Source organism: Plecotus auritus (genome assembly GCF_963455305.1).
Source record: "Plecotus auritus genome assembly, chromosome: 4".
In the NCBI taxonomy this organism is placed as follows: Eukaryota; Metazoa; Chordata; class Mammalia; order Chiroptera; family Vespertilionidae; genus Plecotus; species Plecotus auritus.
This window is the reverse complement of record NC_137775.1, coordinates 165,536,027-165,553,240: the sequence shown is the minus strand read 5'-3', so window position 1 is coordinate 165,553,240 and position 17,214 is coordinate 165,536,027. Positions and strand designations below refer to the sequence as shown.

Sequence of the window (17,214 nt, the reverse complement as noted above, 5' to 3'; positions counted from 1 at the left end):
GTCACTACAGGGCGATAGATGGAGATTCCCCAAATGAGAGAGAGCACAACAGCTTCAGCAAACCAGAGCAGGAGCCGAAAAAGAAGACAATCTGTAATGGAATCACTCCATTTTCATTTATAACTGCTAACTTGAAGGATTTTACCTATAAATAAATTATACAATCATTATACATGTACAAATATTATCTCCATCATCCCACTTTGGACCTTCCTGTGGGAGTAGGGAATAGGAAAGTTGAAGGAGTATGGGGGATGGACATTAAAGGTTACTAACACTAATTGTATGCCTACTATGTGCCAGGCAATATGACAGAACTGGAGACACAGCATAAAACAAAGTCCCTGCCTGTAAAGTTTAAAATGTTTTCTTAAGAAGATCATGTGTCAGTAGGATCTGCATCTAGGTCTGATATTCCAAACCATGTGATCTACTACCTCCTACTACTACATACTGCCCCAAGAGGGAGAACCCCTTTAGCAGGTTTTCTAACAACTCCTCCACGAAGATATGTGGGGGAAAATTAGGTTTTTCATTCCCTGAAACATCTTCAGGGGGGTACAACCAAATAGGAATCCCAGACTGTGGTGGTTAATTTTGTGTAAACTTCACTGAGCCATGGGATCCAGACACTTGGCCAAACATTATTCTGGATGCTTCTATGAGATTATTCTTTTAAATGAGATTCACATTTAAATGGGTTAACTTTGAGTGAAGCAGATTGCCCTCCATAATGTGAGTGGGCCTCATCCAATCAGTAGAAGGCCTAAATAGCACAAAGGACTGACTTCCCCTGAGCAAGAAGGAACTCTGGAGTAGATAGCCTTCAGACTTGAACCCAGAGTGTCTAACCTGCGTTCTGCCCTGGGTCTTCTGCTTGACACCTTTTGGACTTGAACTGCAACCTCGGCTCTTCCCTGGGTCTCTAGCCTAACAGCACAGCCTCCATAACTAATTCCTTAAATCTCCCTCTCCATACACACACACACACACACACACACACACACACACACACAAACACACACACTATTGGTCCTGTTTCTCTGGAGAACCCTAATATATTATCTAAACATTAAATAGAACCTTAATATATTACCTAAACATTAAAATTATTTCATATCAATATTTAGAGTTTATATTTCCATCACCCTCCAGTGAGATAGATCAATTATACTTAGTCAATGGTTCCTCTCTGATTAAGGGTGAGAAATGCATTGAATCAAAACCAAGTAACTTTAAACTAAAACTTCTGACTGCTACATCTGCAAAAGGGGCAACCTCCTGATAGCTCTCTAGTTCCTTAAACATATAAATCACACACCTCATTATTCAAAAAAGAAACCAGCAACATAACAATTCTACAAGAATCATGGTCTCCAATGGAAAAACACAAGTCTCATCTCAAACTTGGTGGGATGCAAAATAATGTTGCCTTTTTTCTTTAAATAATCTCTACAATAATATACAACCATCCAAACATTACCACTATAAACTCAATATTCGGTGAAATACAAACAGAATTTATTAGCCATATTATAGTAAGCTTTAACTATACATAATGAAAAATTATAATGTAGCACCAGATTAAATAATAAGGCAATTTAATTAGGACTTCACAAGCGCTTATAAAATGCCAAACTGCTTACAACTGTTAAGATTTGAGTTATCAGTTGATCTAATTAGGCCAGAAGCAATACTTTAAATATCTAATTTCGGAAAACTCTACCACCCAACAAAAATATTTTTCTCCTTTATACACTCCAGCATTATCTACAAAAGCTTTTCAAAGATAGAACACTACCCAATGTGTGAGAGGAACTGACCCTTTGACTCCAACTAAAAATATTATACACTACCATATAATCTAATCCTACATCAAATGATTCTCTTTTCAGCTAAAAGTTTTGTTAAATAGAACAACAGGAAACTACATACTGGTTGGTGTTTTGGAACAGGAAACATATTCAAAAGGACACTGTGGAGGTCTAGAACTCAAAATCCTGTTTTTAACTGAGTGTTTTCAGAGGATTACATATAGACCAGATACTAAATTTGATTTCTCTACTGTCTCATCTTCGGAGAGAGAAAGCCTGTTGAGGCTTAATGATTTAACAGATCAAAAAGAAAGACATAATCTCACCTGAGACTATTGTTAGGCTTTCTTTAAACAAATACGTATTCATTTTAGTAAGCTGCCTTTTCAAATATTTTTCACTTCAAATCCAGAATACATGCCCAGTGTTTAAGGCATATTTTAAGTAACACAACAGCAACTCAAGGAAAATATCTAACAGATATACAAATGTTACACCATAATTTAAAATACATTGAAAGGTCTCCCCCCCCATGATATTAACAAGCTTAGCCACAAATGTGGGATCAATTTTATCAAGAACTAAAAAAGTATGCACTTAATGAATTCAACTGTCAAAAGTTCACCCAACCCTTCTTCAGTATTCCATAAATTTACAGTCCTCAACCAAAATGTTTTTCCTCTGATACAATGACTGCCAAATAAAATTATATTAAATATTACTAGAATCTTAGAAAGTATTAAAAAAAATTTGTTTTTGTCAACTTCCTAAGTTGTTATTGCTGACCATTCCAATTGTGACCCTCCCATCACCTTTTTTATATTTATGTAATTAAAGCAGTAACATGTTCATTATAGAAAATTTAGTAAATTTAGAAAAATAAAAGTAATTTTTTTAAACATCACCTTTATTCTCTCCATCCAGAAATAATGAGAATTAACATTTTGATATATGTGCTTTCGATCGTTGTTCTAGGTGTAAATGCATATACTTTAAAAATAAAATGATAAAAATGCAATTAAATATTTAACCAGTCTTTTTACCCTACACAATATTGTAAAATATTTCTCATTTTTAAAAATTCTAGAAAACATGATTTTAAAAAGTTTTATCCTATTACACTATGTGTATATGTCATAATTAATTTATCCATTTCTCTATTATTGGATACATGAGTTCTTTTAACTGTCTACCAAGACAAGTAACACTTTGATAAACTCCTTACTAACAATCATTAACCAAAAAAAAGGCAATAAACATTCATATCTTAAAAAGCCTGTAAATACATGAAAGCATTCAAACTCACCAATAAATCAACATAATACATAGAAATTATGAAAGACATTTTTCATCTACCAAACTGAAAACTGTAAAGCATATAAATAATACCAAGTGCTCGTGCAGGGATTGTGAGCAAACCATTCCAATGGAGTGGTGATTATAATAATTCAGGCAGTATGCATCAACGGCTTACACATATTTTAGCCAATAATTTTACTTTTAGGTTTCTAGCTAAATAATCTAAACTGTAGATGCTGAACAAAAAACTGTATATAGGATTAATTACCTTTTATTGTTAATTTAGTGTTATGCACAGATACCAAAAGTAAATGAAGATCTACATTATTATCATCCCTGTATTCTAATTTCCCTGTTTTACCATGTATTTTCATTTCTGGATCAGATTTTATTTTATTTGTTTAAGTATTTATTTTCATGTTCCGTGCTCAACCTTAAAATTTCTAAGAGGAAATCGGTGCTTTGGGCGCAGAACATAATAACTGATGCACCACTTAAATTACTGCCCTTTATTATTCTACCTACAGAATAAACTTCTAAAACTAAATACGTTTTATGTAATGGTGCACAATATTCAAACACCCTACAGTAAAGTTTTGCTTCTCTCCCCGAGGAATGGTTTCTTTAAAAAAAAAAATACTTATACCACTTGATTAATAACAAAAAATGTGAATGTCTTTTTCTTCCTTTATGTAACAACTTTGTACATCTATTTTATCTGAAACAAGTGCTTAGTAATAGAACCCATCAACACAGCACTGACTCACAGGTGGATCTTAAACACCAACCAATAAAGCTGTCTAGCTCTCTCGTCCACTGAGGTCCCTTACAGAGGAAGAAAAACCGCTCAGTAGCCTGAACAGACACTCCTGACTTCAAGGACTCTAAAATCCCTGTATTCTAGATAAATTTCCAGTTTAAATGTACTCTCCATGAAACTCTGTCCCGACAAATTTTTGAAAGAAAATCAAAAGTAAAAAATAATTTTTGAAGGAGAGATCTGAAGTGGATGAAAGAGAAAGGTCCCCCTCACTGCAGAGTGACAGACTCGGGCACAGAGTCATGCAGCTTCTCAGGCCACACTGGTCCCAAAGCATCAAGAGCACAACACCAAATACTGATTCAACTGGTCACTCCCGGAAAGAAGCCTCCATGGTCAGGACTCCGTTTATCTGTTTGACCCTCGCCAATCACTCTGTGTCCCAATCTAGCCCACTGTGTGTAGAAAATAATTTGGAAGTATCTTATATAAAACCACTTTTCCTCATACATAAATATATAAGGAACAGATTTAACTCTATAAATGCTTTTCAAAAATCCCTCTGAAATAGATTAGGTAAGCAAAGAAGAAAACTTTTATCCTAAAATATTGTATTTTCAGATATTTTTATACTCTGCCTATTTCATTGTCCTTTTTGTAAGGATAGGTGCGTGAAAAAGAGAAGCAAATTAGGCTGAAAACTTAGGAACTGTGCAAAAAATTACCAGTATCTCAATTATGCTGAACTATGCGGTACAGCTATTTCCAGAACAAAAGTGAGTGAATCAATTAATATGTCAGCATCTGTATTACAAAGCATTTCTCTCTTTATTCTTAGGTACGCAGCAGGGTGTATTAACATATAGTTCAACACTAATTTCAATAATCGAGCCACTCTGAAGATGTACTCTAGATGTACACTCTATAAAAATGTACTCCCTTAGATTTAATACTTTAATCACTTAAAAATGTTTACTATAATATATAGTATAAATAACATTCGCAAGAGCACTTGACTATAAATTCTTCATTTTGACATTTCAACAAAAGATGTCCAAAACGTTCCCTTTGAAATGATAGCGCAGATATTTACTACGTATAATAATGGTATTGTACAAATATGTTTCACAGAAAAATCACAAGATGTTAAAGCTGATAAAGGTGTCTTAGTGATAAATTATAGGTAAAATAGCCTCAATTACAAATAAAAAAAATGAAGACCTTAAGAGGAAAATTTTCCCAAGTTTACAGACTATCAAGTCACTCTTGGTTACTTTCATTACCAGTTAATAATACTTAATAATGATATATATAAGACACTTCAGTAGACAATGTGCAATAAACTAAATAAACGCCCACCCACAATTACTCACCTCACAGATGATTATATTACAGAGAATATTAAGTATGGCATTTGAAATCTATATTGAAATAATGAAAGATGAGAAAAAAAAATTAAATAATCAGTGAAGTTTGTCCATGAACAATTCCAGTCAACATAAAAGAATCATGAAAGCAACAACCTAAGAGCAGTAGGATGCAAATAGGCATCAGATCATTAGAAAAGGGTAAGGGTCCCTACATGCTGGAAAAGGCCAGTGTCAAGATGAAAATCAGCACTAGCACTATTTGTGCCTTTAAAGACACGCTCTGCTGAAGCAGAGACTTAGGCTTCATCAACAGCAGTTTCAGAGCACATGAACAGAAGTGCAGGGTCCCGAACCAGGGGGTTATTGCAGCCATCCTCTTTGCTGCGTACACGAGTCTTCCTCGGGTGACAAATACGTACCCTCATCCCTGCCAGGATCCTGCTGCCTCCTCAGTTCCTTGTCTTCCTCTCCAGGACATTGCATAAAAGTGCAGACAGAATTTGTTGCTCCCACATCTTGCCACTTAATCTTTAGACCATGTCACCGTCCAGAAAATTATTTTGCCTTTGCTCTTTGGCTTTCCTGTAGTCTGATGTCCTCATGCAATCTTAAGTTTTAACATATCCCAAGTCATACTCTTTGTGTCTCCTGTATTCCTTTTAAAAGCCTGCTCCTGGTTCCATTTATAAGAAATGTCCAGAAGAGGCAAATCCACAGAGACAGAAAGTAGATTAGTGTTTGCCAGAGGATGCGGGAAGAAGGAAAATTGGGAGTGACTGCTAACAGGCACAGGGTTTCTTTCTAGGGTGGTGGAAATTTTCTAGAATTAGAAAACAGTGACGGCTGCACAACCCTGTAAATATATGGCAAACCGCTAAATTGTACGCTTTAAAATGGGAATTTTGTGTTATTTGAATTTTATCTCAATAGAAAATTGCTAGGTAAAAGTAAATGAAAATAAGCACATACATGTGCATGCGCGTGTGCACTCACACACACAGCATGTCCCTTCTTCTAACTTTCCTTTGACCTTGCAAAATAATAAACTCCCAATAGCGGAATTATTCAAGCAGAAGCTGAAGGATCATCTGTCAACAATATGTTACTGAAGGGCTAACTGAAGTGAGTGGGAAATTACACTAGATTACGTTTAAGTACTTTTCATCTTTAAGTTGCTGTGTCACAAACCAAAATGAAGAGACTGGAACAAGGGGAAATTTTCTTAAGTGACTAGGAATAAAACTATAAAGCATTATTTGAAATGTCGTCTTCCTATTCAAAATGAGAAACTGTAGACTATAAGGAGGCAAAAGAACAGAATTGAAACAGATGCAAAAAGAAAGAGCACAGAAAATTGTGAAAAAAATATTAAATAAATTGGATAACAACACAAAAACTGAGAAATAATGTTCAGTATATTTGTTGCCAAAGCGAGCACACAAGAAATAATATTCAGAGTTTAATACAGCAATGTTTGTTTTGTTTATACAGAAGTTATCCTATATCTAACTGTATATTTCCACAGAAATTCTGAAATCTTTTTCTTTTTGAGTGGTGAAGACGATGTTAGAGAAAAGCTAATGCAGATGAGACTTAAGTCGAATTACTGCTGAGGGGCATATAACTGGGTAAACAAGGTAAACAGTAGATGAATAACATAATAAAGTTATTTTCCCCAAAATTCAGCCTCTTATCTTTAAAGTCCTAGTGTCCTTTGTGAGGAAGATAAAATATATGGATGACACAAAAAGCAAGAAACTTTAAATCTTTGTACTATAAATAAATGACAACAAATATATATTAATATTTTGCTGTATAGAATAATTCTTTTTTACACGTCAAATGACCAATGTTCAGTGGGGAAGAAAAGGGTGTTAGTATATGTACTCAATATTAGAAAAGGGTTTTATTCTATAAATATTCAGTATTAGACTTTACACAGTATATTCAAATATTTGGCATGTTTACCTGGTTATGAACTATAGGTTACAAAACATCAAAACTTAAAAGGAAGTCCAATTTAAATGTCATGACATCAAAGTTATCCAAATAAGAGCAAACTAACTAAGAGGACAGTTCTTAGGGGTCCTCAAACTACAGCCCGCGGGCCACATGCAGCCCGCCGAGGACATTTATCCGGCCCGCCGGGTACCACTGCCTGTCCTGCTTAGCAGCCGACTCATCCCAGGCCCGCAGTGCGCATAGGAATTTGTTCATAGTTCGTTTTTTTTAACTATAGTCCGGCCCTCCAACGGTCTGAGGGACAGTGAACTTGCCCCCTGTTTAAAAAGTATGAGGACCCCTGCTAGAAATATATTAATTTAGACTCCACAATAATGAAAGAAATGGAATTTCTAAATCTATCGGGAACTTCCTCCTCCTGTCTTTTTAGACTTAAAAACTTGGACCACACAAAGGGTCCAGAATTTTTAATGATCCAAACTCCTAATGAATTTAGGGGTCATATCCGCTTTGGTATCCAGAGAGAGTGCTTCATGCACTTTACAACTTTACACCTGTTTCATCTTCAAATAATTATTCCACACAACCAGCTACATACAGCAGACCCATCTGGAAAGCAGGTTTGTTAAATGAGCTTCCCCGTTACTTTCGGACCAGCCCCTTTCAGAAGTCAGGAGACTGTAATTCAAAATCAGATCCCAAAGAGGCGTCTTGACCAGAAAGAAGCCCAGCACTAACTTGAGCACTTGTTAGAATTGCAAAATCTCAACCCGGACCTCGAGTTTTCTGAGTTTGCTGATTTGAAAATATTAAATTCTGTTATAAAGGTAAAGAAACTCATAAGAAGTGATAATGTTTGATTATTTCATAAGCTAATAGCTTATGAAAGAGGCAACACTCAGAGGCTTGATTAAGTATAGGTAATAAAAGCTTGTAAGAGGAACCCTGGCTGGTTTGGTTCAGTGGATAGAGCATCGGCCTGGGGACTGAAGGGTCCCAGGTTCGATTCCGGTCAAGGGCACATGCCAGGGTTGCAGGCTTGGTCCCCATTGAGGAGCATGCAGGAGGCAGCCGATCGGTGATTCTTTCTCATCACTGATGTTTCTATCTCTCTCTCCCCCTTCCTCTCTGAAATCAATAAAAATATATTTTTTTAAAAAAGCTTGTAAGAAGAGAGCAAAATTCATAATATGTGCTAAAAATAAGTAAGTTAGTAACCTGTAAGACATGCCCAAATAGAAAACATGATGGAAAAAAACAGAGGTTTACTTGCAAATAGAAAGGGGTGGAAAGATCAAGTTATCATCATGCCATATCTGGACTGACAGCTATGTCTTCTCCATTTCAGCCACCCATGAGGACACTCAGTATGGTCCTATCCTGGACTCAAAGGTGTTCTACCCAAGAAATGCAAATAAAACCCATGGCTCAGCAGCAGGCAAACCGGCAACGCTACCGCGGTATCTAAGTGCACCTGTCCTCACTCTCTGCATTGGAGCAAGTCTGTATCATTAGCGCAGGGCATCATTAGTCGGTGGAGTCCTTACTCACATATCAACTTTAGTCCTCATAACCGCACCATCAATGGGGAAGGCTGAGGTGAAAAAGGAATGGGACATATGAATACGTGTACCCAGGACTCAGGCAGTGGGTCCTTCCAAACTCATTAGCACTGTATGTATATGAACTTACTCTATGGCTTTCCTCTTGCTTCCGGCTGTGGGTTTTAAACTAAATTGATAAATTGTGTGACTCTAGCATTTTAATTTGGCTGCTGAGCCTGTATGCCATAACCTCGGATAGCTGGTAGCATTCTTGGAGGCTAACCATCGCATCAAGGTAACTGCCCACAAAACACCTACTGAAGCAAAAATCCACATTTTAAAAGATCCCCGGTTGATTCATACGCATATTAAGTTTAAGAAGCACTGAGCGAGACTTTTAGATAGAAAAAGCTCCACAAGGACAGAAATTGGGATCTCAGAACTGTGCTCTGAGCACTATCCTGAATAAAAAGCCTTGTGTACCCCCTGACAACTCAGAGCCCCAAGTGAGGAAGAAAACGCTAATGGAACCATTTTCAACAACTAGCATGTAGGGTTTAGAGCAGCCGTGGGCAAACTACGGCCCGCTCGGCTGTTCTATCCGGCCCGCGGAGCTGAAAGAGTGGAGGGTTCTCTTGCTCTCCCCTCCGCTTCTTTACTTTGAATTTATATTAGTTCACACAAACACTCCATCCATGCTTTTGTTTCAGCCCTCCGGTCTAGTTTAAGAACCCATTGTGGCCCTCGAGTCAGAAAGTTTGCCCACCCCTGGTTTAGAGCAACACTGCTGCCCTGGGCAACTCTCCTTTGAACCCAGCTCTGCAAAACTCTACACAGTTTGAGGAAACACTCAGAAAAGGATAGCACACTGCACCTCAACATTAACCCTGCAATCTCCTTCTTGCTGAGAATTAGAAAAATAATCCCTTTTCAGATACACTATGTTTCAAGAACACCAATCCGAAGGGCATAAGACTACCAGAAACAGAGAAAGGGGTGTGACTTCCTTAATAAAGTTTCCGTGGCCTTAGAAAGATCAGCCAAGCATAGGCTTGAGAACAGCCTTAGAAGCATCCCTATTGGGCTGTACACTTCCCTCCTACCAGCAGTTTCTAACTTGATCAGCTCCAATCATTTTATATATCTATCACATTTGCATTGTTCCTAACATCTAGTAAGGACTCAGTAAATGTTCTGAATTAACATAAAGAATGAAAAAGTGTCACCCTTTCTATCTTTGATTTATCTAAGACAAATTTAAGTAATTCAATCTCTTGGTTTTGAGAAATTCCTGAGAATGAAGGCATAATTCCATGTCCCAAATTAGCATGGTTCATAACACTCCTTCACTCCATATCTCGAAGTTGGATTTTATGTTTTTCATTATTAATCTCATTATAGTTTTCCAGGACACTATGAAACACATTAACCTATCCATTTAGAAACAATCCAACCATCTCTAAAAGTCACCAGCAATTATGTATAAGGAATATGCTACACAAGAAAGATCAGGTATGATTCAAATGATTTTCTAAGTCCAGACTGAAAATTAGATTTTTGATCAAGGGAAATATCTATCTAAAATATCTATAGGAGAATTGAAATAGACACTGAGGAATTCACATACACCGAGATCATAAACAAGATCTAAAACAAGAGGCTAAAGGTGTTGAGAATTTTTACCCTCGTGAAGAATAAGATGAGAGTATCAGAAAAAGTATGTAGAAGTTCTAAAGATCATTTCTGTAAGCAATATGCTTCCTATTGCTTCTGAAAGAAGGAATGTGTTTAAATTTCAAAGGGAAAGATTTTGGTTGGAAATCATAACTTCTCATTCTATAAATAATGCTTTATAAAAAGAATAAAGAAACACACATATGAAATAGCTGAGTGTATTCCCTTCCAAATGATTGACTGGGTCCTGTTCACTCCATGCACCTGGTACAGCCAAGGACATTTAAAGTATTCATTAGACACTTAGGCACAAGTTTGAACACTGTTACATGGGTTTAAATACCATGTGTTTAAGACTCGACTCTACAAGCTCACAGAGGAAAGATATAACCCAGTAAGTTTTTGTTCTCCTGCAGCTAACAGCATGAGAATACACACACAAGCCTTCAATAAATACACACTGAATTTAGTTAAGTATCACTACTCTCTAAGGCAGTCTTAATTGCAAATTAATCTAAATACTACCATCATGAACATCACCCAGTAGAAAAGTAGCTCTCAAAATTTCCAAGTGAAACCACACTTACATGTTAAACAATGGGAACAACAAGAAAGAGTAATTGTCTTATTCACTACAAAGGGCGAAGAATGAATCCTCTGTTTGTAAAGTTAATCCACTCCAACTAGTACTGTTAACTGCCCGCTAAAACAGGGCATTATCTCTCTGCTTCACAAATCTTTTGCTTGATCTATGTTCTTGATGAAATGTGCTAAACTTAAATATATGTAATCTATTTCATTTTTTGTTATATGAAATATACAGTATCTTTATTGTATAAAAATTAAAAGGCAAAATGCTTACTGGTATAAGCAATACTAGGGAAAAAATCATTTGAATTTCAAAATATCATATCCCAAAACTGGCTTGATCATATCTGAACAGCCATATTTCAAAGATAAATCCTTTAAAGTTCATTAAACCTATTACTGTGCAGTTATATTTTGGGCAGCACAGAACCCAGATATATAGCCAGTGCCCCATTTGGTTGAGTGGGTAGCATTCTACTTGATCAACTTTCATAAGCTGCGACGGGGACCCCCCCCCCCAAAAAAAAAAGAAAGTCAGTCACTGGTTTTAACAAATTCCTTGAAGACTTCATTTCAGTTATTCTTGCTTTGTTCAATGTGAAACAATTTAATCTTATTGCTTTCTTCCTAAGGGGTAGAACAATGATGTTCAAATGGGAGCACTTGCAAAGGGGACATGAACTGTCAAATTCAGGAGCTCACTGAACGAGCCCGGAACAGGCTCACTAAAGAGAGCGCCTGGAATTGGGGGTACCGGGGAGGATAACAAAGGAAGGGGGCAAAGCACTGCAAATAAACTTAGCTTGCTCAGGACCTAGACTCACCTCTAGTTTACACACAGTTGACCTTGACATGGCCCAGTCTGATCCAGAACTTTTGCCTTACATTAGTGAAATGAAAGTTTCCCATCTAACACCTGTGGACAACTTCACAGGTTATAACTTTATTTCAAAACAGTATTGCATCATTAAAGCAAGATCAGATTTCTCTTTGCTTTGTAAACTGCACATCCTACAGCCTTATATCCAAGTTTCATAAGAAGGAAATGACAATAGACAGTGATCAGAGATTTTGAGGAGAAAATTTAATAAGAAACCATCTCAAATTCCAAATCTATCATATATACAGTGTGTAAGATAGAAGCCCCTAGAAAGTGGTTTGAAACTACACATTCTGCCACTGTCACCCTCCAGATTCCCCTAGGAGGGCATGCCAGGATCCTGGGACGGGGCTGGTGGTGAGGACACTCTGAAACGGCACTCCGGGAGATTCTGACACTCAACCCCTTACCCCTGTTGCCATTACCAGCTAATAATGTTTCACCACCCGCTGCTGGTGCACTCTGTGCTATTCCTCTATGCCAAATGTGAACTAAGTGAAGTCGTTAGAATAGAGCATCCGAAGTCAGATGGCATTTATCCAGTTTTCAAGAGGTAAAAATAAATCCATGAATGGCAAATCAACTTAACTTCCTTTCACAAAGTTTCATTTTAAAGCTACAGATCAAATTCTGAACGCAAAGCTATTTACAGTAATAGCTTTCCAATTAAGTATTTAAGTCCGCTAATATATTGCCATGAATCAAACTTTCACTACCAAGTAGCAGTACCAAAAAAAAAAAAATTCCAACATTCCTCACAATCTACTTACACTTAAGGAAGGGATAACTCAGATTTTTTAAAGTTAGGAAATAAAGAGTATTATTTCAAGCTTACCATAAGGTTCCCTTTTGTGTGTTATACTTGATATCCTAGTGTTTAGATTCAGAAAATGTTATTATTTATGGGTAACTTTAGGTAAAATTAGTTATAGAAGTCACTCTATTTCAGACTAACACCCCTGGTTTTCAGTGTTCATAATATTATATTCACACTCTGGTCCATTGGAAAGTATCTCACAATCCCCAAACTTCTCCAACTTTAATATTACTCAATACTGGCTTAGGCAACTCTAAAGCACATTAGGAACTATGATGGATATCTCCCATACTTTTAAAATCACCAACAACATGTGTATATCAACAATATTGAATTCCTTCTAGTTGTCAAAAATCTGTTCTGCATACAGTTAGGCCCAAATACTACGAAGAAAACTTAGAAAGAAACTTGCAAAACAAACTGGGAAAACCTACTTACCTTAATCGGAGCGCTACTAAACTTAATTTTCCTATTTGTGGGGATTTCTTCTTCTTCTGGCAATCCAACGATTTCCGAGTATTCCATGTCAGGTTGATAGTAATTGTTTTCATCACTATCCTCCTGCTCATCCTGTTCAGTGCCTGTCTCTCGCCAGTCGGAATTATACCTGGATCTTACTCTATATACGTTATAGTCACTGTGCATGTAAACATGGGGACTCTCAATATTACTTGAATCTTCAGGTACTTCCTTCCCACAGCTGGATCCAGAAGCATCAGCAGAGATAAAATCACCACCTGCAAGCTCTTTCTTCTGTGGCATTGCTGCCTCATTCCCAACCAAATTAGCTTTGGCATCTTCTAAAGGCTCACTCTGGGGGGAGAGGATGTCAGACTCTGGCATTGCCTTATTCTCAGCACAAGGTTCACCGGGAACGTCTCTGTCAACTCTGTCAGGAGTCTCTGGGTTAGATGTGGAGTCCTCGGCTTCCTTGCTCTGCTCTGCCTCTTCACTAGGTATCAAAGCTAGAGAGGTACTTTTCGAAGCCACTTGTGGTACAGGGGATGTGTTACTCTTCTGAGCATCCTCTGCATCATCACCGTGTTTGCTTGGAGGAGTGCAAGAATCAGAATCCTTAAGACGACTAAAGGTGTCAAGATTTGTAACAGTCACAGCTGGCAAATTCAGGGGATAATGTCCAGTCACTGAGTATTCATTTTCAGCCTTCTCAGAAATGATGGAATTGGGGGAATCAGTGTTCTCAAATACTGCACTCAGTTGACTCACAGTTGGGGAGACAGCCTCTGTCCGGGAGCTAAGGCTGTCCAAGGAATCAGTACTGCCTCTGTTGGACTTCGAACCACCCCATTCATCCTGAGGTTCATTCCCTCCAGCTTTCTCTTTCTTTGGGGAATAACGGTTGTTTTGCCCTGATTCATGCACACTTCTCTCAAACAACTTGCGAGTTTCTGTGAACTTAGAATACGAAGGGCCATCGTGCATTGTGTCAAATCTACTAATTCGCTCTGAAACAGAGGACTCCAACTTAACAACTGAGCCATCTGTTTTCTCCAGAAATTCTTTGGGCCTCATTCTTCTCTGTGGGGATGAAGGTCCACCTTTCCCCCTTGTTTTGGCAATGACTGCAGCATTCTCATTGGGTTCCATACCCATCTGCATAAATAGGTTTTTAATTCTGTTGACATTGGAGCCATATTTCCTCCCCCTGCTCTGCTGGGAGCCCTCACCTTCTTTTGTTTTTTGTTCCCCATCTGACTTGGGTTTGTCAAAGGTACTTTTCAGTGCCTGGAACTCAGTTCTATATGCATTCCTGTGAGGAGAGGCACTTCTGAGAGTGGTTCGTTCGCCTGAAGACTCGGTTTTCAACATTTTTATTTCAGGGTGAAAAGCCAATGTTCATAATGATCAGGGAAAAAAAATACCTCTCTTCTCTAATCACCAGTATTTGGTCAAGAAAAAGTACCTCTCAAATAGCATACTGTGTCAGTGATCCACGCAACAGGTGTATTAGGAAATTATTCAGTCAAGAGTTACACAAAATGGCTTTTTCAAAGCAAGACTAGAGGTTCATCTGTAATAGAAAAGAATGAATTTCTGAATTCATTTACTTATTTGAATTTATGTTTACTCAACTAACACGCACTTTTCCTTTCAAAGTGGCTTCAAACAGAGGAAATTTCTTATTGAAGCTGGAATTTAAAAGCCAAGCCTTTAAAAGTTATAACTCTGGTCTCTGGTAACAAAATGTTTCAAACACAATTTGGAGAGCTCTACCAAAATCACAACATGCACACATACAAGTTACACAAGCACACCTGAAAGCAATACTTGAGCCCAAGTTTTGATTGCTTTTGTGAATCACCTTAAAAGAAAGCAGCAGTTTGTACATCTTTAAGAAATCATCAAACTGCCCAGAAAAACGAACTTCATTTGGGACTCTTCACATCAGATAAAAGTTATTCTTTCTGTTTAAAAACCATTAAAAGTTTGGAAACGATGTTTACAAACTCCAAAGCATGCCTATCTAGGCTTACTTCCCTCTTTCTGGTCCAGGGTTCTCATTTACAGCATCCCCAAAGCAACACGAGTGCAATATCAGACCAAAACAAGCAGAACAAAGTTCTTAAATGGCAATAGGTTTCCCCCTCAGTCCAGTTATAGCAAATATTTGGAAGTTTCCTCCGAGTGGATATTATTAATTACAGAAAGGGATGTAGAATGTCATGGGAATAAAAGCATGAGAATGTGATGATCCGAAAGCAAATGTACCATGAAACCTCTATTTAACAGCCCTGATTTGTTTATTCCTACTTGCCTCTAACTTACTACAAGCTCAAAAATGCAACGCAATGCAGGCTTGCTGGTCTCCTGGAGCCCACAGCTGGGTTTCATACCAATAGGACAGCAATAAATACTTCAAGACCTTCTGAGGAGCAGACAGTGTAGTTCTAAAGATTTTGCATTTGGTTTTGGTTTGGGATTTTAATATTAGGCCGAGCTACATCAGCCTCACGCACCATCAGCTGAGGAAGCACACACTTTCACTTAAACCGTCGCCAAACTCGGCTCCTGGCCCAGCACGCATGCATGGCCCATGCAGACAGACAAGAAAGGCTCAGAGTGTGGTGCCTGGTTTTGGGTAAGGCATCGATCCTCTCCTTCCACCCGGACATTGGCTTCAGCCTCACACACCCTCCCCTCCCCCCTCCCCCCACTCCCTCCCCCGCCTATTCCAGCCCGAGGGGGGCGGGGGCGGGGGCGGGGGAGCTGGGGCAGCCGGGGGATTCAAAACCTGCCCTCACAAAAGACAAACATAAATAACACCAACTTGAGAGGCGGCCGATTCCCCAGCCAGGTTCGGGACGCCGGCCCTCGGCCCCGGGGCAGGGCCGGGAGAGCAGGTGACGCCAAGCGCTACGGTAGGAGGTCGCAGGCTAGCTTTGTGCCAAGGAGCACCTGAAGTCCTAACACATTGGCTGCGGCTCCCGGCGGCTGCCAGGCGGATCCCAGTGTGGCACGGGGAGAGCCGAGCTCCCTACCCACATTTAAAAAGGAAAAAGAAAAAAAAATGACAGGGTAATGATCATAAATCCCTTTGTTTTTCCTCCTAATGTGCCAGGAAACAATAGATCCCACTGATAATGCCTCCGATCTCCAACCTATCGCTCCCAACCACAGCCCACCCCCACCCCCAGCCTGCAACTCAGCCTTTGTACGTCCCGATTTTCTCCCTCTCCCTCTCCCTCTCCACCCTCCCCAACTCCTCGCCCCGCGAGCAGCCTCCCCCTTACCCGAGCGGGAGCCGCCGCCGGCGGGGAGGGTCGGGCGGCCGCGCTCCCACCCCTCCTCCCCGGCGCCCCCGCCCCCCAGTGGCCGCCGCTCGGCTCCGCGCCGCCCGCTCCGTGCCCTCCACCCGCTTCTCACGGCGCAGCGCGGGGGGCGGCGGAGGCGGCCGCTTCCCCTCGCGCCGCGGCCCCCACGCGCGCCCTGCCCGCGGCGGGAGACCCCGGGAGGCGCGCGGCGCTGCCCAACGCCATGGCGGGGCCGCCCCGACGCGCTCGCACACCCGGGCCTGGACGGCCCGCCCGGGAGGGGGCTTCGCCCACGTGCAGTCCCCGCGCCGGCCGTTGGGCCGCGGGGGAGTCGGGTGTCACGGGGGAGAGGCCGCGGGGGTGAGGAAGCCCTGGGGTAACAGGTGCCTCACCTCTGCTGATGGGATTAACTCTAGGGCCGCAGAGAGAGGGAGCCCGGCAGCAAAATCCCAGGAGAGGGAGCGAGAGGGAGCCTCTGGCGGCCAACCGAGGGCGCAAAGCACGGCCCGCCGCGCGGCCGCCCCACCCCCGGCGGTGGGCGAGGGCCCGCGGGCCGGGGGCACGGCCTGCACTCGTGGGGCCTGTCCTGCTGGGCTGTTCGTGCGGCGGGAACTGGGCCCGCTGCTGGAGCCCCACGAAGTCTGCAGTTAACTCCGTGACCCCAGGGCAGCTAGACCCCCAGGCCATTGGCTGGCTGGGAGGCCTCCACCTCGCTAGGCCGGATTCCAGGTGC

At 40.3% G+C, this 17,214-nt stretch overlaps 1 protein-coding gene across 10 annotated transcripts in view; it reads right to left on the bottom strand.

Moving 5' to 3' along the window:
- Positions 1-17,005, bottom strand: part of PPP1R9A (protein phosphatase 1 regulatory subunit 9A) — a 232,695-nt gene extending 215,690 nt beyond the window's left edge. For 4 of the 10 annotated variants that reach the window (XM_080663194.1, XM_080663198.1, XM_080663202.1 and 1 more), the window contains exons 1-2: positions 15,998-16,418; positions 13,147-14,740 (exon numbers count right to left, since the gene is read on the bottom strand). In XM_080663194.1, the coding sequence (XP_080519320.1) occupies positions 13,147-14,538 (1,392 nt within the window). In that variant the 5' untranslated portion in view covers positions 14,539-14,740; positions 15,998-16,418. Of the gene's footprint in view, positions 1-13,146; positions 14,741-15,997; positions 16,428-16,460; positions 16,530-16,873 lie in introns of those variants that run through there. The other 6 variants (XM_080663193.1, XM_080663196.1, XM_080663195.1 and 3 more) reach the window with 3 other exon arrangements.
- Positions 17,006-17,214: the final 209 nt, after the last annotated feature.